Here is a 24,205-nt window from a genome sequence, read left to right on the forward strand (position 1 = left end):
AATGATTTCCAAAGATTGTACTCTATTAAATAATATTAATTCAGCACACAAACTGATATGTGGCATGATGAAATAATGATATACATAAGGCATGCTGGGGGGTCCAGCTGGTTTGGATTGATCAATTCGGGTGTATTGAGAAACTGTACTGAAAAAAAACTCCACCATTCTTCCAGGAGTCACAGCACATTGCTCCCCAGTTGTTATGCTTGCCTCTAGGATCAAAGGAAGAAGCGGTGTTGGGGTCTCTCTGACAGAGACTTGGTAGTACAGTAGGTTGCCATGCTGTTCATTCATCTCTGGGACCTTGGCTTCTAACCAGCCCAGACAGAAGATACAAAGGCCTCTCTTTGATGACTGATAAAGATACGAAGTGATATAAGTTTCAGCCTTCATAGCACAGCTCCTGGGAGCACCATTAGTCAGCACACACATCTTTGGAAAAAAAAGACAGGAAAGAAAACAGGTTTTTGTTTTGTGGGGGGGGGGGGGGGGGGTCAAACCTGAGCTGGATTTCACTTACAAAACTCTAAGGTTCTTCAGCCCAACAAAGTCGGTCTTGGAGATCCGTGTGATGTTGTTCTTGTCCAGATCACTGCAAAAAAAGACAGACGGGTTTATAAGAAATGGGGCATGCTTTCTTACAGGGCCACGGATGATATAAATCACATCAAAATGCATCATTGAGCCATGACAAATATGCCATATAGTGCTTCTCCCTTTGCCAAACAATAGAAGGTTTGCCTGACATTTTTCATAAAGTCTTTGACCCTTCAAATGGTTTTTAATAGTATACCTCCAGGTAATGACATGAACCCCTATTGCATCTGTACCTGTATCATTCCACCTCTACCAGACTCAACGTAACAGTAACAACATATTTAAAGTGTTCAATGTGCTGCATATTACAAAGAACGAACAACTGGCAAACGTGCTTATGACAGTATAATCAATCCTGAAGCTCAGTTGCTGTCCATACAGCAATCAAGCTTTGCTCTCAGGTTATGAATTGCAGAGTTCAATTACTGCCTGGCAACTCGTTACCAGCCATCTATTATCCTGCAAGTAATGGTAGCAACGTAGGGAGTGCGGGTTCGATCTGGAATGAAGAAGGTCGAGCTGATTAAAGTGTGCTGCTATTGCCATGTCATTTTAGTGATCTCTTGCTCCTATTACTATGCAGCTCCTTTGTGTTTACATCCATGATTCCCAAAGGTAAAATCCTCATGTTTTTCACTCCACACCACCCTCCCCTCCATCCCCCACACCATTGTAGGAAGGATGCTGATGCTTCCCCACCTTGGCAAGGCTGGGATTGGGAACTCAATATTTAAGAAAGCAGCCTGTACCCCCAAAAAAGAGGATTTTTTAAAATTGTCTATCGATCCTCTTGGTAAAAGGGCCTAAGGAGGCAGGAAAAAGTTTCACACAGAGGAATTCCTCAGATGGCAGGCACCTGAGGCGCATGCACAGTGGAACAGGCACTCACCAGCCCCGTGCAAATGAGGTGCCCTCCTGTAGGGGTCAGCACTGGAGGGCACTGCCGGGGGGGGGGGTACCAGCTTAAATGTCAGCATCGTGGCCCACGGATTTTAGGCCTTATTATTCTTTTTCCAAAATGAATCATAAACGGATTCTTTTAGCAGATCTTGCTTTAACTGCCTTGGCTCAGTGGCAGCGCTCTCATCTCTGAGTCAGATGGTTGTGGGTTCAAGTCCAACCCCAGAGACTTGAGCATATAAATTAGGCTGACACTTCAGTACAGTAATGAGGGAGTGCTGCACTGTCAGAGGTGCCACCTTTCAGATGGGATGTTAAACTGAGGCCCCATCTGTCCTCTCAAGTAGACGTAAAAAGATCTCATGGCACTATTCGAAGAAGAGCTGGGACTTCACCCCGATGTCCTGGCCAACATCTTTCCCTCAAACAACATCACTAAAACAGATTATCTGGTCATTATCACATTGCTGTCTATGGGACCTTGCTGTGTGCAACTTAGCTGCTATGCTTCCTGCATTACAACACTTCAAAAATACTTAATTGGCTGTAAAGCGCTTTAGGACGACCTGAGGTCATGATCGGTGCTGTAGAAATGCAAGTTCTTTTTTTCTTGCTGGTTGTTTCTAAGTAGACAAAATTCTCTGTTGTAGCAAGGATTCTGTGCACTTTGTGGAGCAGTAGAGAATCGTTTAAGTGGATCCCAGGGCACGGCTTCACACGGCCACGTGCCCCTCCCCACCAATGTCCGAGCAACTCTGAACCTCCAGAGTGTTTAAACAGATGGGCAGGCAGCACTTTGAAACTTCAGTCATGCAGAATGAAGCGTTTGAAATCTGGCATTCCTGATTAACCGCAGTGATCAGTGTAATTACATGAATTGCTCCATCTCCTGGGCACAGGTCAACCCTTTCTTGGGTAAACACACGAGATGCACTACAAAGGATCCTAAAAAAAATTTTTAGAAAATGTATTTCTAAATCACCATCGTGTTGATTCCTCAGGATGGGGAGGAAAGTGGCCTTGCTGCACTTTGGTCGGGATGGTTCACATCTCAAGTATTCATCATGTTTCACTCGGCTCTTTGTGCGTGTGTGTGTGTATAAGATCGCTCAGTGAAATGTTCTTACTGTTAACATATCTTCCAAACTGCTCTTCCTGGTATCCACAGGCCAAGAAGGCAGATGGACATGATCAGGCTAGAATTATCCTGAATTAAGTTCAGCTGCAGCAACGAAGCACTGTGGTTAAAGTAACTCGTAGCAGCCAGAATCTGAGAAGATTGGGGTTTTATTTGTCATTTGTAGCTGAAATTGTAGCCCACGGATTTGAGGCTTTATTATTTTTTCCCGAAAATGAATCATTGAAGCACACTGCTGGGTAGAGGTCACTTTCCCTGTACGTAACCCATTCTATACTTGACCCAGGAATACTTGATGCTGTTAACCAAATGCAAAAAGTAGAATATCATTCCCCTCCCCCGCACGACTCCCTTACATTAATGAACACCAAAAAGTTCAAACTTAACAAAAAGTGCTAATCATGATTTTCCCTCTCTTTTTAAAACTCTTCAAATTACTGCCATCTTGTTTTGTTGCCATGGGTAACAACTTGCCATTCCAATCTGATGTTATGAACTAGGATTAGTCAACATCCCAGTGGGAAGACGCTGTCCCTAACTCCATCGTTGTTAAGACTTGCCCGAGAGTTTGATGACTACTGAAAATACTTTAAAAGAAAATAAGACAACAAGTGACCTAACAAAACCTCCGAAACAGCATAAGCTCAACAAAAGGAAAATTATAGGTTAGCGATAAACAAAGAAAACAATCCTTTTACTTCAAGACTGCACATGGATAAAGATCCATGGAAATCTCTACACACCTAGTTTCTCACGTAAGGAATCCAATATTGCTAAATTCAGTGTGCAGCATGATACTGAGGCACAGAGATAAGGAGCTCCAAGGTTCAATTCCTAGTCAATACTAAGTTGGCAGCTCTCTGCCAGAGCAGTGGCAGAGACGTTAGAATTGGAGTCAATGTTCCCTAGCTAGGAGGAAAAAAAATGAATCAGCTTAAGTTTCCTGCTCCCGCTCACTACCCAGCAACTTCTTCTGTAAGTATCAACATCTAACGGGGAGAGACACAGACTCGGCTGTAATGTCTCGGCAGTGGAATAGTTGACCAATGCTCAAAGCCCAGGCACACACGTAAAATGGAAACCTGGGCAAGGTGGGGGAGGAGCCGCTGACCCCATTGAAATATATCCTAGCCAGAGTCTCAATCTTCAAAAGAGATGGGGTAAGGGATTTAATATATGCGGCATGCCAAAAGACAGAGAGAAAATACCTGGGTCCACCCATCTTGGATTGAGTAAACCCATTAGCTGAATTATGTTCAACCATTTGCAATTTAAAAAAAAATAATGGGAATTGCAAATGTTAATCCAGTCTGGTGTTGCCACCCTATAATTTAATTTAAAGAGGCACTTCATCCTGTTTCAATAGACCATAATAATAATCATAATTTCGGTGGTTAGACCATAAGAACAATCATTTGCCAATTGCTCTGAACTGTGTTGTGGAGTTAGTCATGATTTTAAGACTCAGACTGTGTCTTTCCTCCTCTAATTGCTTTGTTCCCCTGTCGAGATAATTTTGTGTCTCCTAAGTCCGTCTTTCTGGCTCAGTGATTTAGGCCAAGAACCACCTTGTATTCCTGTAATTACAGTGAAAAGAATTAGACACATTCCCAAGTCTGGCTTCACTGCTAATATTAACAACTGCAACAACAACTTGCATTTATATAGCGCCTTTCACAAAGAAGAATGTCCCAAAGTGCTTCACTGTGGCATAATCAGATTTTAAAAGTGGACACCAAGCCAAAGAAGGAGGATATTAAGAGAAGTGACCAAAAGTTTGATCGAAGAGGTGGGACTTTAAAGAGAGACTTAAAGGAGGAGAGGGAGGTGAAGAGGCTGTGAGATTTAGGGAGGGAATTCCAGGGCATGGGGCTTAGACAGCTGACGACACGGCCACCAATGGTAACCGAGAAGGGTACACAAGAAGCTAGAATTGGAGGGATAGAGAATTATTGGGGGGATTTTAGGGTGAAGGAGGTTACAGAGATAAGGCTAGACCATTAAAGGATTTAAACAAGAGGATGATAATTTTAAATTGGAAGAGTTGGGGGACCAGGAGCCAATATGGATCAGCAAGGACAGGAGTGAGGAGTGAGCGGGCTTTGGTGCGGGATAGGATTCAGGCAGCAGAGCTTTGGATGAGCTGAAGTTTACAGAGTGTGGAGGATGGGAGGCCAGCCAGGAGTGCATTGGAATAGTTGGATCTGGAAGTGACAAAGGCATCAATGAGAGTTTCAGCAGCAGATGGGCAGGGGCAGCAGCGAAAGTGGGTGATATTACGGAGCAGCACAGTAATCATGGCGTATTGGTCATCTCTATCCAAACTTCTAGCTAGCAATCTTGTTCCTAACCAAAGTTTTGACAGCCCTCCCACATCTCTGTAATCTCCTTCAGCCCCATAACCCCCACCCCCCCCCGAGATATCTGCGCTCCTCTAATTCTGCCCTCTTGAGCATCCCTGATTATAATTGTTCAACCTTTTGTGGTCGTGCCTTCTGTTGCCTAGGCCCTAAGCTCTGGAATTCACTCCCTAAACCTCTCTGCCTCTCTTTCCTCCTTTAAGACACTCCTTAAAACCTAACTCTTTGACCAAGCTTTTGGTCACCTGCCCTAATTTATCCTTATGTAGATCGGTGTCAAATTTGTTGTCTTAAAATACTCCTGTGCAGAGCCTTGTGACGTTTTACTATGTTAACGGCACAATATAAATACAAGTTGTTGTTGTTGTTGCTGTTGCTCTCTCTATCTCGTCCAAGGAGTCATTGTTCACATGTGAGCTCAGACAGTAAGTCTCCACCAGCTGCTCAGCCATTGGAGGCATTGACAAGCTTGAAAGCATGATACTGTGGAGCAGAAACACTCAATGTTTGTCACAAGATCCAAATCCAACCAATTTAAAGCATTTGGAAGACCGAAGTCATCCTCTTCCCCAGTCCCCACCTCAGCCTCCATCAAATTATGTAATCTTGCCTCTGATTCTATCCCCCTCCTCAACCATTGTCTCAGGCTGGACCAGACTGTTTGCAATTTCAGCATCCTATTCAACCCCAAATTGAGCTTCCAACCTCATATCCTCTATATGGCAAAGACAGCCTACTTGCCACCTCCAGACGCAATTACTCCAATGCTTTTCTGGCCAGCCTCCCATTCTCCACCCTCAGTAAACTTCAACTGATTCAAAACTTTGCTGTTCATAACCCATATTTTACCTGTACCAAGTCCCATTCACCCATCACTCCCATCCTCGCTGATCTACATTGGCTTCTGGAGTCATAACTATTGAAATTTAAAATTCTTACCTTTGTGTTTAAATCCCTCCATGGCTTCGCCCATCCCTATCTCTGTAACCTCTTCGACTTCTACAACAACTCCAACCCAATACCTCTGTTCTTCTGACTTTGACCATTGGTGTCCATGTCTTCAGCTGCCTAGGTTTCACTCTCTGGAATTCCATCCCTAAACCTCTCTGCCTCCCCATCTCCCTTTTCTCCTTTAAAGCCTCCTTAAAACCCAACTCTTTTCCCAAGCTTTTGGCCATCCCATCTAATTTCTCCTTCTTTGGCTCAGCATCCATTTTCCTTATGCCTCCGTAAACCATCTTGGAACGTTTTTCTATGTTAAAGGTGCTATATAAATGCTAATTGTTGTTGTCACACAAACAACTTAAAGCACACTTGCAAGGCACTTTGCTCAGTTTGTAAAAAGGCCTGTGATCAGTGATATATCACTCATTGCACTCTTCATGAAAAATGGGAACAAATAACTATTACCACCATCACAGATGTTTCCACAGCCTCAAATATAACATCTGTATAAACCATAAAATTTGGCAGTGGTTTCGAAACATTTTCAAACCACATGATTCCTGGCTGTACCAAGACTGACACATCCTAAAAAGCAGCCCTTTCTGTAAGATCAGAGCCAATTAAATATGGCCCAAAACTTTATATTTTTGGCTTTCCTTCCAACTTAATTATTACAAGGTATTACAAAGTATTTACAGCACAGAAACAGGCCATTAGGCCCAACAGGTCCATGCCGGTGTTTATGCTCCACACGAGCCTCTTCATATAACCCAACCAACATATCCTTCTATTCCTTTCTCCCTCATGTGCTTATCCAGTTTCCCTGTAAATGCATCTATGCTATTCACCTCAACTACTTCTGTGGTAGTGAGTTCCACATTCTAACTACTCTCTGGGTAAAGAAGTTTGTCCTGAATTCCCTATTGGACTTATTCATGACTATCTTATATTTATGGCTCCTAGTTCTGGTCTCGTCCGCAACTAGAAACATCTTCTCTATGTCTACCCTATCAAACCCTTTCATAATCTTGAAGACCTCGATCAGGTCACCCCTCAGTCTTCCCTTTTCTAGAGAAAAGAGCCCCAGCCAGTTCAAACTTTCCCAATAGGAATAACCTCTCAGTTCTGGCATCATTCCTGTAAATCTTTTTTGTACATTCTCCAGTGCCTCTATATCCTTTTTATAATATGCAGACTAGAACCATTCACAGCACTCCAAGTGTGGTCTAACCAAGGTTCTATACAAGTTTAACATAACTTCTCTGCTTTTCAATTCTATTGCTCTAGAAATGAACCCCAGTGCTTTGTTTGCTTTTTTAGTAGTTTTATTAACCTGTGTCGCTACTTTTAGTGATCTGTGTATCTGTACCCCCAGATCCCCCCATTTCCTCTACCCCATTTATTCACTTATTTTCCAAGGCGTATGTGGCCTCCTTAATCTTTACCTCGCACTTATCTACATTGATGTTAATTTGCCAATTACACACCCATTCTGCAAGTTTATTAATGGGCCAGTAATTCCGGTCCCAACGCGTGAGTACGGACCGAGTACTCACGTGTGGGCCCGTTGGAAGTGCCGGATTTCAGCATGCACAGCGCATGCGCGGGAAACCGACATTTCCTCCAAGGGGTTCAGAGGTCCAACGCGTGCGCGCAGGACTCTGCGCGCACGCGTTGAACTTCCTTCTTTTTGACAGGTTTGCCCGTGTGTAAGGGCCTCAACTTTTTAGAAATGTAAAAAGGAGACATAAGGACTTGATTCTTTAAGGTAAGTGGTCTATTATTTAAAATTATAAGATTTTTCCCACAGCTTTATTGTTTTTAAGGACTTTACAGTAAGGTAAGTGTATTTTTAGACCCAATTTCTTAAAAAGTTATTTTTCCAAAAATTTGATTAATTGTTTAAAATAGTTTTTTAAAGTTATTTATAGTTCGTTTAATTAGTGGGATGTTTTTTAAAATTTTATTTAAAGTTTAAGTAGTGTTTTGGGCGCCCGTAGTTTTCATGAGTTTGACAGTTCTTACTATCAAACTCATGAATGAAGTTTTCCCTCCCCTGATTGGCTGCCCAGTGCTCACCTGATCCCAGCTGGCACATCGAACTAACTATGCCGCTGGATCAGGCAAGCACAGCGCGCCGACAGCTGAACCGGGCCAGTGACAGGAATTCCAAGCAGGCCCAGGCTTCAGCTGTCGGCGTGCCGGGTAAGTGCACATCGGGGGCTTGCACGCGCGGCAAGCCCCCGAACCTAGTTTCTGGGCCATAGTCTTCCTGTATTTTGTATTAACTACACCCCACAATTTGGTGTCATCCACAAATTTTGAAATTGTCCTTCCGATTCCCGAGTCCAAATCGTACATGTAAATGGTGAATGTAAACAATGGTCCCAGCACCAATCCTTGTGGAACACCACTTCCCACCATTTGCCAATCTGAGTAATTACCCTTAACCCCTACTCTCTGTTTTCTGTTTTGTAGCCAGCTTGCTCCACATGTTCTGACCTTAGTCATGAATCTACTATGCAGTACCTTATCAAAGGCTTTTTGGAAATCCAAATATATTACATCTATTGCATTACCTTTATCTACCCTTTCTGTTACTTCTTCAAAGAATTCAATAAGTTTGGTGAAGCATGGCCTTCCCTTTTGGAATCCGTGCTGACTACTCTTACTTATATTTTCAGTTTCTAAATATTTTTCTATGACATCTTCGATTAAGGATTATTGGTATTGTGTGGCACTCTCTATTTCTGCTTGACATAACATGTGCAAACATCTATTAACTCTTTCATGCCCCTCCTGGCCCCACAAAAATGATTCTGAAAACTTGGCTCGGCAGTGCCCTGCAGCAGTCCCTTTTAAGGACCGCTGGTTAGTCTGCCCACACCTAGTACCAATGGCTGGAACATGGATGTTGCACGCTGTGCTCTTTTGATACCTGTAAACCGTGTCAGGGTCCTACATATGTGATAGGACCCCTGATTTGCATACGTTAATGAGGCGTCTGCCTGAAACAGGGCACTGCTATGACCACCCATTTCCAGGTTCGGCCATTGCCAATAACTCCATCATCACACTCGAACAAAGGGGTTCTACTGTGTCACATCACAGCGACAGCCATAACATGTTTTAAGTTTTAATGGGGTGGATTTCCACAGTGAGCTCTCCCACTCATGCACCCTAACCTTGGCAGAAGAGCTGTGGAAACCCTGGGAAATCACCTTAAATGTCGCTTTTTTTACAGTGATTCCGCGCCTCGTTCACCAAGGTTACGGTTCAGGAGCAGGAGGAACCCCCGTGGAAATTCACCCCGTAAATATTTTCCCAATTTTCTTCAGTTGCCTCCTCTAGGCATTGAATCTCTTGTTGGGGTGCAAGTCCACAGCTGCTGGTCACCCTCCATCACCTCACTCAATTGGTCACAATTCACATGATAGCCAGTGCTGATAAGCTTTTGAGCTGTGGAGGGCATCACACCTGCACCTAATCCCTGTCCTCAGCAGGTGTCCAGGCACATAAACATCCAGGCGGGCAAGCGCCATCTAGCGATCAGGAGCAATAACACTGGCCTGGATTTCGCTACTCTGCGCTGGGGCGCTGCTTCTGACTGAGATCAGCTAACTCAGCACAGTTGGGGAAATCATGCCTGATACTCTCCCTGATATGTATGGTTCGGAGAAAAACACTGTGATGTGGATTTTCTGATCCAACGGGATCGGTGACATTGCCATCTTTGCCTGTCTCCCACTGTCCTGACCCCAGTAGATCTTCCACTATCAAGCCTTCATTGAATTTTGGTGGCAGATTCGTGGTGGTACTTCTGGTCCTGCTGTGTTGCTAGGGGATCCGGATGGAGGGACAGTGGGAAGGGGGGACAGAACTTGCTGTGGCTGCTGTGTCTGGCAGTCCTGAGAGCTGCCATGTAAAAATAAGTTTTTGCTCCAAATATACGCCGACTGAGATTGATCGCTGTGTGATCAATTGCACTGAGCTAGGCATCCTTTCCAATTTAAGCTGCCAGAAGTGGCAGAAGATGCCAGCTGCCCCGCCACAATTTCCACTCCCTTCCTCCCCGAAACCGGAAGGGGATAAAAATGAAGGAGCATCTGGACCCTAATCTCTGAGCCAATATATTACTTCAAAAAAATCAACATTACTCCAAGATAAAAAAAATCACAATTATCAGAAACATAAACTAAAGTCCTAATGCATTCAGGTAGTCCCCTATCATGGAGAAATAACATCGTTGTGTTGTCCTTCTCTTCTTCCACACCACCCAGCGAGATGTGAGGCACCTTTATATCAATAGAGTTAGACTCTTCTGTTGTGTATGTACCTTTAAGAGAATAACTGGTCTCAGACTGCAGTACCGGCAGTGACCACCCCTGTATAAAAGGCGCTAGAGAGCCTCTGTTTGTTAGTTTTCACTATTGACTTCCACCAGTAAAGACTTATTTGTTTTCACTCCTGCTGGTCCGTGTCTCAATCATTCACGGACTTAACACTGGCGACGAGTAAGAAACGAACTTACCTGCAACTCGGCAGCACCTCAGACGACTTTGTTGAAGGTCGGAGCCAGAAGAAAGAGAAAAAAAAATAGATTCCAAAGAAACTCGAGAAACGGGCGTCGACCGTCAATCATCGGTTTGAAAACTTGCAGGAGAGACTTTCGAGAGCCAGGCTGGGTTCCTCGGTCTGTGGTTTCCCAGCTAATCGGGCTGGTGGCAGGTAGTGCTCTGATCCTTCCTGGGCTGCGGCGGGCTGAAGCTCGATCGGGTGGCTTTTCAACGGGGCCGGGCAGCGAGTCGGGAAGCAAAGAGAGGGAGAGAGGGTGGAGCACACAGGGCGCGGCCGGTGCTTCGAAGCCGGGCAGCGTTCGGACCTAAGAAGAGGGAGGGAAGTGTCCCAGAGGGTCCGCTCCACGACGGGAAAATAATAAAAGAAAAAGAATCAATATTTAACGTGCAAGAAACCGTGGAAAGCAGCGCTAACAACAGCGGGGAAGAAGGCAAAGCGCGGGAGGCGACATTTTGTTAAATCGGGGAAGAAGGCAAAGCGCAGGAGGCGCCATTTTAGATTTGCAAGATGCCGAAGACTGGCTGTATCACTGCTTTTGATAATACATTAGAGGACTGGACCACGTATGTGGAAAGAGTCGAGGTATATTTCGAGGCAAACGAAATAGCGGAGGGGAAAAAGGCATCGATATTGCTAAACTTAATGGGCGCTAGAACGTACGGCCTATTGCGGGACCTGATTACTCCAGCCAAACCAAAGGCGAAGAGTTTTAACGAAATTGTTGCTGTCCTACAGGAACACTTAAACCCTGCACCGCTGTTGATAGCAGAAAGATTTAAATTCCACAGGAGAACTCAGCACAAAGATGAGAGCAATGCTGAGTATCTTACGGAACTACGCAAGCTATCAAAGCACTGCCAGTTCGGAGCAGGACTGGCAGATACCCTACGGGACAAATTTGTCTGTGGACTCCTGAGTGAAGGAACACAGAAGTTACTCTCAGAAAAAGAGCTGACGCTAGATAAGGCTTTCAGCGTGGCAGTATCGTATGAAGCAGCAGCCAGGGGAGCTGCAGAAATTCAACAAAAACCACAGGAATACGGCACCCACGAAATGACACGGGGATTTGCAAAATGTTATCGCTGTGGCAGAACTAACCATGACCAGAAGGACTGCTGGTCCAAAGACAAAATATGCAGACAATGCGGGAAGATTGGACACATTGCACGAGTTTGCAGGTCTGGGAAGAAGACCAGCGACAACAAAAAGGCTACTAAGGAACCATACAAGAAAGTACAAAAGATGACGGACAGTAGTTCCGAAGACCAGATGAGCGATAGTGAATCCGGAAACAGGAGACTAAGCTGTCTCAAACTTCACAATGTAATCGCAAAAGAGGATCACCAAACCATTTGGGTCACCCTCACGATAGCAGGGTCCCAAGTTAAAATGGAATTGGATACAGGATCAGCGCTAACCGTCATGAATCGACGAGACTACGAGCGGCTATTTTCACACATACCCTTGAGAGAGACATCCATCGTCTTGACGACATATACGGGGCAAAAAGTATACCCCAGAGGAAAAATAAGGGTGCCTGTCGAATACAATGGCAAGAAAATACGGAAATTGTATCTCTACATACTGCCAAATGGTGGACCACCGTTATTGGGACGGGAATGGATCAGGAAGATAAACTTAGATTGGCATTCCATTCATGCAATGACGGTGGACGGTAAAAAAGATGAAGACGTCACTCCTGGACGATTGTCAACAATCTTAGCTAACGCCAAAGAGGTATTTCAACAAGAACTGGGCACGCTTAAAGGCGTAACCGCCTCGATAAAAATAGAAGAGAATGCAGTTCCCAAGTTTTTCAAAGCAAGACCGGTACCATATGCAATTCGCCCAGCCGTCGAGGCAGAGCTGGAGAATCTGGAGAAGGCGGGCGTGTTGTCTAAGGTCGACTGGAGCGAGTGGGCGACATTCATCGTTCCTGTCATGAAGAAAATGTTAAGCAATAAGTCCGGAGAGCCAAGGAAGATTCGCATCTGTGGGGATTTCAAGGTGACAGTGAACCCTGTCCTTCACACAGTACAATATCCTCTTCCAAGGATAGAAGACATCTTCGCCTCACTGTCTGGAGGGAAGCGTTTTACAAAAATTGACCAAGCACAAGCATATTTGCAGATGGAGGTTGAAGAGTCCTCTAGGAAGTATCTCACGATAAACACTCACAAAGGTCTTTACCAGTATCATCGATTGGTATTCGGAGTAGCATCGGCTCCGGCGATATGGCAAAGAGCGATGGAACAAGTCCTGCAAGGGATTCCGGGGACTCAGTGTTACTTGGACGACATCCTTGTAACAGGTGAAGATGACAGTGAACACCTTAACAACCTAGAACAGGTGCTCACTAGACTACGGGAACATGGGCTGCGAGCCAACCGCCACAAGTGCGAATTTTTTAAGAAACAGATATCGTATTGTGGCCACGTGATTGATGAAGAGGGGTTACATAAGTCCCCTGACAAAATTGAAGTGGTTGTTAAGGCCCCAGCGCCTGAAAATGTGTCGCAACTGAGGTCATTCCTCGGGTTGGTGAATTACTATCATAAGTGATGTAAGAAAAAGGAGGCTTACCATCAAGTAACTTTAAAGTAAGCTTTAAGTAACTTATAAACACACTATATACAAGAGAGGTCTTTACCATGCCTCTGGTAGAAGCCTCTTACAATACTGAACAGACCAGTATTTATACCAGTCCAACAGGAAGTGACACATGACAGGAAGTGAGGTATGTACACAGTTCATAGTTCATAGTTCACAGTTCACAGGAAGTGATGACATAACTTCCCGGAAGTTATTATTTTTATCACATTCTTCCCTCCTGCAGGTTTAGGAGGCTGTGGTCTACCTTTTGGTCCGCAGCCGCCGAACAAGGAAGAGTCGCACCCGTTTGGATTCCCATCGTAGAGGGTCGCTGGTCCGCTTACATGCGGTTGGCCATTGGCCAGAGTCCGTGTGGCCTGGATTGCCCTGTGAAGGGTCGGGGAGATCATGGCTTCGAGTACGAGCCCCAATAGGTTCAAAGTCAGGCTGCCTCTGTTCAGAGGGAGGTGCAGAGCTGGTCTGTGGCAGACCAGTACTTTCATGCGTGGTACTGGGAGGGTCGCAACCTTGAGCACGGGGTTCTACCGGCACCAAGCTAGTTGGTGTCCGATCAGGATCCTGGAGAGGGGTACCCGATAGGTCCCAAGAGTTTCCTGGTGAAATGCCATCACCCGATGTCCCACTAGGTCCTGGTGGGCAGGGAGCCAGATCCCGTAATGATACGGTAGATTCTCGGCCGTCGGAATATCGTATGTTTGCATAGGTGGGGTTGGCATCGGTTAGTTCGACCTCGTCTACAAGAGGGTCATTTTTAGACGTCCGAACGTATCTTCGGAGTAATACAGGTCCAGGAGTAGTTAGCCATGACGGGAGTGATGTCCCATGAGATGAGCGACGCTGGAATCCAAAGAACCGCTCATGAGGTGTAGTATTTGTGGCTGTAGAAAGCAGGGACCGTATAGAGTGCAATGCATCCGGAAGCACCGTTTCCCATTGCTGGTCTGGTAGGCCCCGAGATCTTAAAGCGAGATGTACGGAATTCCAGATGATACCATTATACCTCTCTACCTGCCCATTTCCGATGGGATGGTATGGTGTTGTTTTGCTTGTAGCAATTCCCCGTTCTGAGAGGTAGTCCTTGAGTTCCCTCGACATAAAGGATGGACCCCGATCTGAGTGAATATAAGCCGGCATGCCACAGAGAGAAAATACCTGCTCAAGGCAGCAGATTACTGTGGACGCCAGCATATTGGAGCAGGGGAAGGCAAACGGAAAACGTGAATATTCGTCGATCATGGCGAGCAAATATGTGTTCTGAGTTGAAGAGGGCACTGGGCCCTTAAAATCGATGCTAAGTCGTTGCATCGGTTGGGTTGCATGTATGAGTATACCATCTGAGGGGCGGAAGAACTGAGGTTTTAATTCCGCACAAAGCCGGCATTCTGAGCATATTTTCTTTACATCTCCAGTGGAAAAAGGGAGATTCCGTGATCGTACGAAATGTAGCATGCGCGTAACGCCAGGATGGCACAAACCATTGTGGACATCCATGAGGGTGGAGGATGACAGAGTGGAGCAGAATGCCCGTGTGAGGGTGTCCGGGGCCACATTCTCCTTGCCAGGCCGATAGAGAATGGTATAACCAAAAGAGGCCAGTTCCATCCTCCAAAGTTGTATTTTATTATTCTTAATTTTGGTTCGTTTTCGATTATCGAGCATGAAGGCGACTGATCGTTGGTCCGTGATCAATGTAAAGTGCTGGCGAGCTAGAAAATGGTTCCACTTCCGTACTGCCTCTATGATGGCTGTGGCTTCTTTCTCAACCGGAGGATAATGTAGCTCGGCACCTTGTAAGGTCCTGGACATAAATGCTACAGGACGACCTTCCTGATTCGGAGTAGCCGAGATCGCCACCTCCGAGGCATCACATTCAACCACGAAAGGGAGATTCTCATCAATGGAGTGAAGAGCCGCTTTCTCCAACTGTTTTTTGAGAAGGTTAAAGGCTGCAACAGCCGCTGTTCCCAGTGGAAATGATCTAGCATGCAGCAAGGGTTGGATTTTGTCCGAAAAATGAGGAATCCATTTAGCGTAGTATGCAAACAGACCGAGAGCCCGACGTAAAGAAGCCGGATTCTTAGGTGACGGGAGCTCTTGGAGCGGGCGAAGTCTTTCTGGGTCTGGCTTAATGATACCATTGCCTACGCAGTAGCCAAGGATGTTGATGGTCGGTTGCGACTCAACAGATTTGGATTCATTCAGGGTCAAATTACGGCGATGGAGGGCATCCCGAAATTTTTGGAGGTTGGAGTCGTGTTCCTGTTGATCGTGACCTGCAATGGTAATGTTATCAAGATAGGGAAAAGTGTCCCTTAGGTTTTCCTGCTTAACCAGGCCATCCATTGCCCGTTGAAAGACAGCCACTCCATTAGTAACCCCGAATGGGAGGCGACGAAATTGGTACAGCCGTCCATTAGCCTCAAAGGCTGTGCACTGCTTATCTGAGACCTTCAAGGGTAACTGATGATAGGCACTTTTTTAAATCGTAAGTTGAGAACACTTTGTATTCGGCCAGTTTATTAACCATATCATCAATGCGTGGCAATGGGTAGGCGTCCAAGTCGGTATATTGATTGATGGTTTGCGAATAATCGATGCATAGTCGCTGTTTGTGAGGTTTTAGAGGGTTCTTGACAATGACGACTTGAGCCCGCCAGGGCGACGAACATGGTTCAATGATATCCTCTGCTAGAAGTCGAGAGATTTCAGCCGCAATAAAAGATTGGTCTTCCTGATTAAAGCGCCGCGATTTCGTTATTATCGGTTGGCATTGAGGCGGAATACTGGCAAATAATGAGGGTTCATCAAGTGAAGCTGCTGATAATGCACAAAATGGTAATTTAGACGGTATATTAGAAATAGTAAGTCCGGGTTTGGATCCACCAAACTCAATGGTGAGTTTCTTATGCTGTTTTTGGAAGTCCAGTCCTAAGAGGAGATCACTACATAAGTCCTTGAGCACCGAAAGTCGGGTGGAGGGATACATACGACCATGAAGTGTCATATCAACAACACAAAAGCCGGAGATTCTGGTATTAAGTGATGACTGGGCCATCGCAATTGCCTGGTCCGATGGGAAGACATGTAGTTTCAATTTCGCAACAATCTGTTCCTTAATGAAACTATCAGTACTTCCTGAGTCAATTAAGGCATCTAAGGTATGCCCTTTAATTGAAATTTTTGTGGCAGCATGAGACAGGTTCTGTGGGCAAGCAGCTGTAATTGGTGTCGTTGCACAGAGAGTGGCTAAAACTCTCGGTGTGCTTCTTCGGGAGAGAGCTCGAGAGGAAGCTTGATAGGTCCTAGCTGGAGCATCTTGATAGGCCCTAATTGGGGCAGTTCGGTAGGCCTTAGCTGGATTGGCCCTCGTAGAGGCCCTTGATAGGCAAACTTTAGCAAAGTGTCCTTTTTTCCCGCAATAACTGCAGATTGCATTGCGAGCAGGGCAGGTTTTCCTAGGGTGAAAAGCATCTCCACAAAAGAAGCATTCCTTCCTAGATTGCCAAGAGGCTGCTAAAGTGGGGTCGTCCTCCTCTTCTTCATCAGAATTATCAGAATTAGATTCCCCCATGATAGGGTTCACCTGAGACCGCTTGAATTGTCTGGTTGCAGCTACAGCAGCAGATCGAGATCTGGGCAGCTGATAGAGGTCTGCATTTCTCTTTGCCAAATCCAGTGAACAAGCTAGGTCAAAAGCTTTTTGTAGCTCAAGTGTTTTACTTTCTAGTAGACGCTGGCGTATAAATGGAGAGGCAATCCCGCAGATGAAAGCATCACGAATCATTTCTTGGCGGTACAGCTCAGCTGAGGCTGCCTGAAAGTTACAATCTACGCTGAGCCTGCGAAGTTCTTGCAGGAATTCGTCAATTGATTCCCCTGGCCCTTGTCGGGCTGTGGCCAGTAGATGTCTAGCATAGACCTCATTTGGGGTCTTGGCATACAGTTTCTTAAGTGCCCGAATCACCTCATCGTAATTATCCCATTCATCAACATATTCGAACACTTTTGGGGTCACATAATTGATAAGTATCTTCAATCTAGCAGGAGCATCCGCTTCACATTCATCCAGAAAATTCTCAAAAGTACGGTACCAATGCTTCCATACCCTGCCAGCTGCTGGTGCATTCGGGTCCAAGTCCAGACGAATAGGTCTAAGGATTTTCTCCATGATGGGTGGTTCCCTGGATCCTTAATTCCGAGTTTGTCCGAAGGTCTAGTATTCGTGAGTGTAAATACTAAGTTACTTAAATTGATGTAAGAAAAAGGAGGCTTACCATCAAGTAACTTTAAAGTAAGCTTTAAGTAACTTATAAACACACTATATACAAGAGAGGTCTTTACCATGCCTCTGGTAGAAGCCTCTTACAATACTGAACAGACCAGTATTTATACCAGTCCAACAGGAAGTGACACATGACAGGAAGTGAGGTATGTACACAGTTCATAGTTCATAGTTCACAGTTCACAGTTCACAGGAAGTGATGGCATAACTTCCCGGAAGTTATTATTTTTATCACAATAAGTTTTTGCCGAATTTGTCGACAATTCTGCACCCACTGAACGCCCTGCTACGAACGGGGGTAGCATGGAAATGGAACGATGATTGTAAGCGTGCTTTTCAGAAGAGTAAGGACTTAATCACTTCAAGGGAAGTATTGGCTCACTACAACCCAGCACTGCCAATCAGGCTGGCGTGTGATGCGTCTCCCTACGGCATTGGGGCGGTACTGTCACATAAATTCCTTGATGGTTTAGAGAGGCCAATAGCTTTTGCGTCACGCTCGTTAACTTCTGCCGAGCGTAACTACGCCCAGATTGAGAGAGAGGCCCTCAGCCTAGTGTGGGGGGTGAAGAAGTTCAATCACTATCTGCACGGTCAAAAATTTACTCTACTAACCGATCACCAACCTCCTGTCTCCATTTTCAACCCTCAGAAGGGTGTACCGATAATGACAGCACAACGGCTGCAGAGATGGTCCCTTTTCCTAGGGGCACACCAATATGACATCGAGTACAAAGGAACTAAACAGCATGGAAATGCTGATGGATTGTCACGCCTACCGTTGCCGACGGTGGAAGAAGACGACCTTGCAGTGGATCCAATGGAGTTATTCCACTCGACCATAGCCGAATGTCTCCCTGTGACGAATGCAAACATAGAAAAGGAAACACGGAATGACCCGACACTATCACGGGTCTATGATTTAACGGTGAAGGGATGGCCAGCACATGGCGAACCACTGCTGCCAGCATTCTCGCCGAGAAGAGAACAGCTGTCAGTGTGCAGAGGAACCTTGATGTGTGGATCCAGAGTAGTAATTCCACCTAAGTTGATGGATAGAGTACTCAATGAGCTTCACGAGGGTCATCTGGGTGGGGTAAAAATGAAGAACTTAGCCAGAGCGTTTGTGTGGTGGTCGGGAATCGATAGAGAAATCGAAGAGATGACCAAGAACTGTGCAGGATGCCAGAAGGTCCAAAACGCCCCACCACAAGCTCCTCTGCATCCATGGGAGTGGCCCTCATCTCCATGGCAACGGGTGCACATTGATTTTGCTGGTCCCTTCATGGACTCGATGTTTTTAATTGCGGTGGATGCACATTCAAAGTGGCCAGAGGTAATAAAAATGTCCTCAACCACCACGGAAAAAACTATCACAGTTTTGCGAACCATATTCGCCAGGAATGGGCTGCCTGAACAGATTTGCTCTGACAATGGACCACAGTTTGTGTCTGAAGAGTTCCGGAGGTTCTTAAAGAACAATGGCGTTAAGCATTACACATCTGCCCCATATCATCCAGCCACTAATGGATTGGCCGAGAGGTTTGTCCAAACATTCAAGAAGGCTATCAAGGCAATGTGTAATGAAGATATACCCCTACAACACAAGGTGGACAACTTCTTGTTTGCCTACCGGAATGCGACACATGCGGTTACCAACCAAACTCCAGCCATGATGTTCTTCAATCGAAGACTACGATGCCGCTTGGATTTGGTTAAGCCAAGCGTCCGAAGCGATGTGGAGAACAGGCAGTTTCAGAATATGAATGAAAGGCCGACCAGGAGTTTTAAGATAGGTCAACCAGTTTTGGCCCGGGACTACCGCACTGAGAAATGGCAGCCAGGAACGATTTGTACACGACAAGGACCTCTCATGTATACCATGGATGTTGGGGAGAGCATTGTAAGACGCCATGCTGACCAGATTCTAGAGTCACTGGAAAACGTCAACTCCACACCACGATTTGATACACCTGGTAATGAAATTGACGTTCTAATTGCAGCTACCGCAGAACCGGTAATATTGGAAGCAGATGAACCAAACAAAGACATTGATCCCGACGCAACATTGCCAGAAGAACCTGATACCCCAAAGAGGCGTTATCCAGACAGAATCAGGAAGCCTCCTCAAAGACTGAACTTATAATTGCTTAAACTTAACCAATGTATCTAGCAACAGTAATTGTGATTGTAATTCGTTATCATTTAGTTGTTAAATGAATGTTATGTACTGTTTATCTAAAAGGGGAGGAATTGTTGTATATGTACCTTTAAGAGAATAACTGGTCTCAGACTGCAGTACCGGCAGTGACCACCCCTGTATAAAAGGCGCTAGAGAGCCTCTGTTTATTAGTTTTCACTGCTGACTTCCACCAGTAAAGACTTGTTTGTTTTCACTCCTGCTGGTCCGTGTCTCAATCATTCACGGACTTAACATCTTCATCCATTAGATTTGAATGGGCAGAAAATCTGGCCCTAATGTCCATCACTGAAAGTTAATAATGACCCGTAATTTCCTGTGTGCGGATGCCTCCTATCGGGAAAAAATCTATGTCCTTACCTGAGGGCTCCCGAGGCCCAGCCATCTTTGCTCCTGGGCCTCCCCAAGACGAAACTTGCAGGGCCCAGGTATCCCAGGGGCACATGCGGTTCGCAAGCGTCCCTGGGATCACGTGGGCCAGGCCAGCCAATGGGAGAAGGGAATCTCCCTTCATACTTTTGACAGATAGACCTGTCAAAAGTATGAATGGGGATCACTGATAAAATACATCAAAACATTAAATACATTTTTAAAAAACCATCACGTTTTTAAAATGAGTTAAAATTACATTAAATTTAATATTTTAAAGAAAAATTTAATTTTTTGAAAAAAATAATTAGTTTTTTACAGGGCTAAAAATAAACTTACCTTTTTTAAAAGTATTTTAAATTGTAAATGAGTGAATTAAAAAAATTTTTTTTTAAACTTTTTTAAACTCTTATGCTGGTGAAAGCCGGCCTTATGCCTGCTTTTACCAGGCGTAAGATTTCATGGAGTTTTCAGCAGGTGGAGGTTCTGCAGAAAGCGGAACTCTCCATCCGCAGAGGCCCTTCTCCAGGGCAGGCATGCGATCTGTCAAGAGCATTCTTGACAGATTGGAAATGCTGGTTTTCAGCGCATGCACTTCGCATGCCTGAAACCGGCATTTCCGATGTTCCTATGGGTGTGTACACAGCTCATTCGCACCCGTAGGCATTGGAAAATACGGGCCAATAATGGGTATATCATCAAGTGTTGTGGCATGCAAGCTCAGAGGAGATGCTGGTACATGTGCTAGCTCATAGCAGGAGGGAGATGTTCCATTGGGTATGTACAGTAAGGAAAACAGTGAAAGGAACATGCATGTCTCACACAGGAACAGTGTGCCTTATGGTGTCTGGGCACACGGCCCATTGAAGGTTATATTGTTAATGAGGGAATCTCAACCTCACAACTCTCATAAAAAAATCAAGCTTACAAAAATAAATATGGTTAGCATTTATGAATTTTGTTTCTGTTTACATTTGCTCTGTTTGGACAGTGAATACAGACAACAGGGAGATTAATTATACAGCACCTTTCTGTGTCAAAATGGCTCAAAGCACTTCATACAATTAATTACGATCGAAGTGCAGTCGGTGGTGTTTTACACTAGAGCTCAATTTGGCAATCCTCCTGTACCACAACATCCCACAGACGGCAATGAGACGAATGACCAGTTAATCTGTTTTTAACAGTGTTGGTTGAGGAAAGAATTTTGACCAAGACACTGAGAGAACTTTCAATAGTGCCATAGAACCTTTAGCATGCACCTGATCAGTCTCACTAAACGACATTGGGGGTAATTTTAACTCCCAAAAAACAGGTGGGTTTGGGTCGGATGGGAAGTTAAAATTTCAAACCCGGGAGGCGAGGACTGCTGGATGGAACACTACTTGTGGGCCAGTAAGAGCAGGAGTGCTTCCCCCCGGCCCACCAACTACCTTGTTAACCTCCCCAGGGATCAGATCCCCCCTTTCCCCGCTGCAATCCGGTGCCCTCTTGATGTCAACCCCAGCTTGCGATCTCCTTCCCGGATCCCGCCATGTCCTCCCAGGCCTACGATCTTCCCACAGCATCACCCCCCCTCCCCCACCCACTCACCCCATGATGTTCTCCATGGCCCCCCCTCTGGCAATCTTCTCCCCTCTGCTACATCTCTCCAGGCACCCCCCACCCCTCACACCAATGCCACCCCCAACCCACGATCACTCCAGGTCTCCCCATCAATGCCCCAACCCCACCCCAGCCCACGATCTCTCCAGGCCTCCCACCAATGTTCCGCCCACATCAACCCCAATCTCTCCCTCCCTTCTCTCTGCTCCCTGGCTGCAGCTCGGTGCCGTGGGCCTACCCGCCCGACAGCCAGCCAGCCAGCCTCTCAATCTGGCTGGTTGCGACCAGGAAATGGATTCCAAAAATGGTAATCAGGTCCTGCCGTTAAATTTGGCAAGATATGAGGGAAACCCGTACTTCTGGATTTCCTGACCGCTAAACTGCACCCCCCACCCCCCCACAACTCCCTCCCCGTAAATATCGGAGCTGATATCTCTGACTGAAGTGTCAGCCTAGATTATGTATTCAAGACCTGATGCAGGACTTTTTGCTCCCTATATGGCCACTTACTTTCAAGTGGTCACATTGCTTTAAATTTTACCTACATTTCAATTTTCTCAGGCCTTTCGCTCACTCCCCATTAGATCCCTCCATAAGGCCAAAGCTGCATTGGGATCTGTAAATAATTATGGAAATAATCTGACCGCAAAGGTTGTGTCCAATCAGCACACTACACTTCTTAACCATTCTGGACTGAACTTCGTCAGGAGCTATATCTCTACTGATATTAATCCAGCTCCCATGCAGGCTCAGGCTGCTTTCTCCTACCATTTTTACATTGTTCCAAAGTGGTTTTCTGTGGGCACCAAGACTAAAGTAACAGAATAACCCAGAAGACTACCAAGCAGTCTAAAGTCCTGAGGAGTGAGACCCTTCCCCCAAAGCTATTTCAATTCCCAAAGGACACAGTGTACATCTAGCCTCAGACTGTTAACACAAAAATTCCTGTGGAAAAATTAATTTTGAATATTTTGCTTGACAGTGAGTGCTGAGAGTGCAAAAGGGACATGGGCTTGAATAGGTTTCTGAACCTGACCAGGCAAGGGAGCTACATTAACAAAGGCAGCAATTGGTATAAGAATATTGAGTAAATTCAAGCCCCACTCCAGAGATTTGAGCACATAATCTAGGCTGACTGAGGGAGTGCTGCACTGTTGGAGGTGTCGCCTTTCAGATAAGATGTTAAACTAAGGCCCTGTCTGCCTTCTCATGTGAAAGTGTCCTGGCCAACATTTGCCCCTCAAACAACATCACTAAAATAGATTATCTGGTCATTTACCTCATTGCTGTCTGTGAGACCGTGCTGTGCACAAATTGGCTGCCACATTTCTCTATATTGCAACAGTGGCTGCATTTCGAACGTACTGGTGGTGAAAGGCGTTATATAAATGCAATTTCATTCTTTCTTTAGATTTTACGCGCTCTCGCCCCCAGCATAGAACTTCAGACGCCAGGAGTAGACACCAAGAATTAAGGTGGGGAAATCAGTGGGCACTGCAGGATGCTCCATCAATTAAAATTAATGGATGGAAAACCCTGTGGGAAATGCTGACCTTCCTGTCCAGATTACTGATCTGTGATCCAGGCATGTGAAGCTCTGTGTCAGGAACACTAATTTGTAAAACCTACCCTGAGAAGATGCATAGGATGGGAAAGATCATTTAGCCCATCAATCCTCTTGTAAAATCTACCCTAAAATGGACTCTGTCCATCTATGGGAAGATTCTGCATGGATGCTCCTTCAACTCCAAGAGCTATGGCGAATTACCATTATATCTACCAATCCCTACTATTGAATGCTGGTTTCTAGATACCACAGAACCCTCTCCCCAGCCTCCACAACATAGGAACAATCACATTCCAAATAAGGTTTGAGCATCTTAGTCTATACCGATCCAAAACAAGCTTCAATCCTGTTCCCTAATGCGGTATTCATCCAGTTATTTTTGTGAGAATTGCTGACAGAGCATCAATCACTTTCATTCCACATAACCACTACTTTCTGGGGAAACAATTTTTTGCTCCCCATTTGTTAACTTTGAGTCTCTGCCATGAGAGATGCAAAGATACCAACTGTGTACTTACTCAACAGTGCATGGATCTCACAGAGGGGAAGCACTGAACGGCTCACACACAATGTTTGTCAATAAACATGGGGGAAAGGGGGTGAATTTCCACATGGGTCCTTCCACTGGTCCACCGTAACTTTGGCAGAAGAGCCACAGATACCCTGGAAAAATTGGGTGAAGTTACAGTGGATGAGCGGGAGAATCCACATGGAAATTCACCTCTATACCTGGGCAAATGCTCCACCAGTCATGGTACTGAAGCATACAGATCAAGAGGGTCTTGGGTTTGATTTTTGGCAAGTGCCAGTGGTGCAGGTGGGATTTGTTTCTGGGCTGTTTGTGGATATGAGCTTGCCAGACCAAACAAAACTACTTCAAAAAGTTTATTTTTCAAATAGGAATTTCACAATTAGGTTCAAGTAGAAATATTATGACTTCCATTAAACTAACAATTCAAGTAAAAAGAAAAACAGTCTTGGTGGATATAAACTCTAAAGCACGAAGTCAAAGTGCCAGTTATGTGTTGCTAGTCTATCAATAACCGCT

The 24,205-nt window shown here is 45.3% G+C and overlaps 1 protein-coding gene across 1 annotated transcript in view; it reads right to left on the minus strand.

The window, feature by feature from the left end:
- The window catches only part of LOC147113814 (slit homolog 3 protein-like), a 714,603-nt gene that overhangs the window by 667,963 nt on the left and 22,435 nt on the right, over positions 1 to 24,205 (minus strand). Inside the window, exon 2 of the mRNA XM_085995157.1 lies at positions 524 to 595. Coding sequence (XP_085851283.1) covers positions 524 to 595 — 72 coding nt within the window. The remainder of the gene's footprint in view (positions 1 to 523; positions 596 to 24,205) is intronic.

This window comes from Somniosus microcephalus, chromosome 8 (genome assembly GCF_052327205.1).
Source record: "Somniosus microcephalus isolate GS21.2 chromosome 8, FLI_Smic_1.0, whole genome shotgun sequence".
Taxonomy (NCBI): Eukaryota; Metazoa; Chordata; class Chondrichthyes; order Squaliformes; family Somniosidae; genus Somniosus; species Somniosus microcephalus.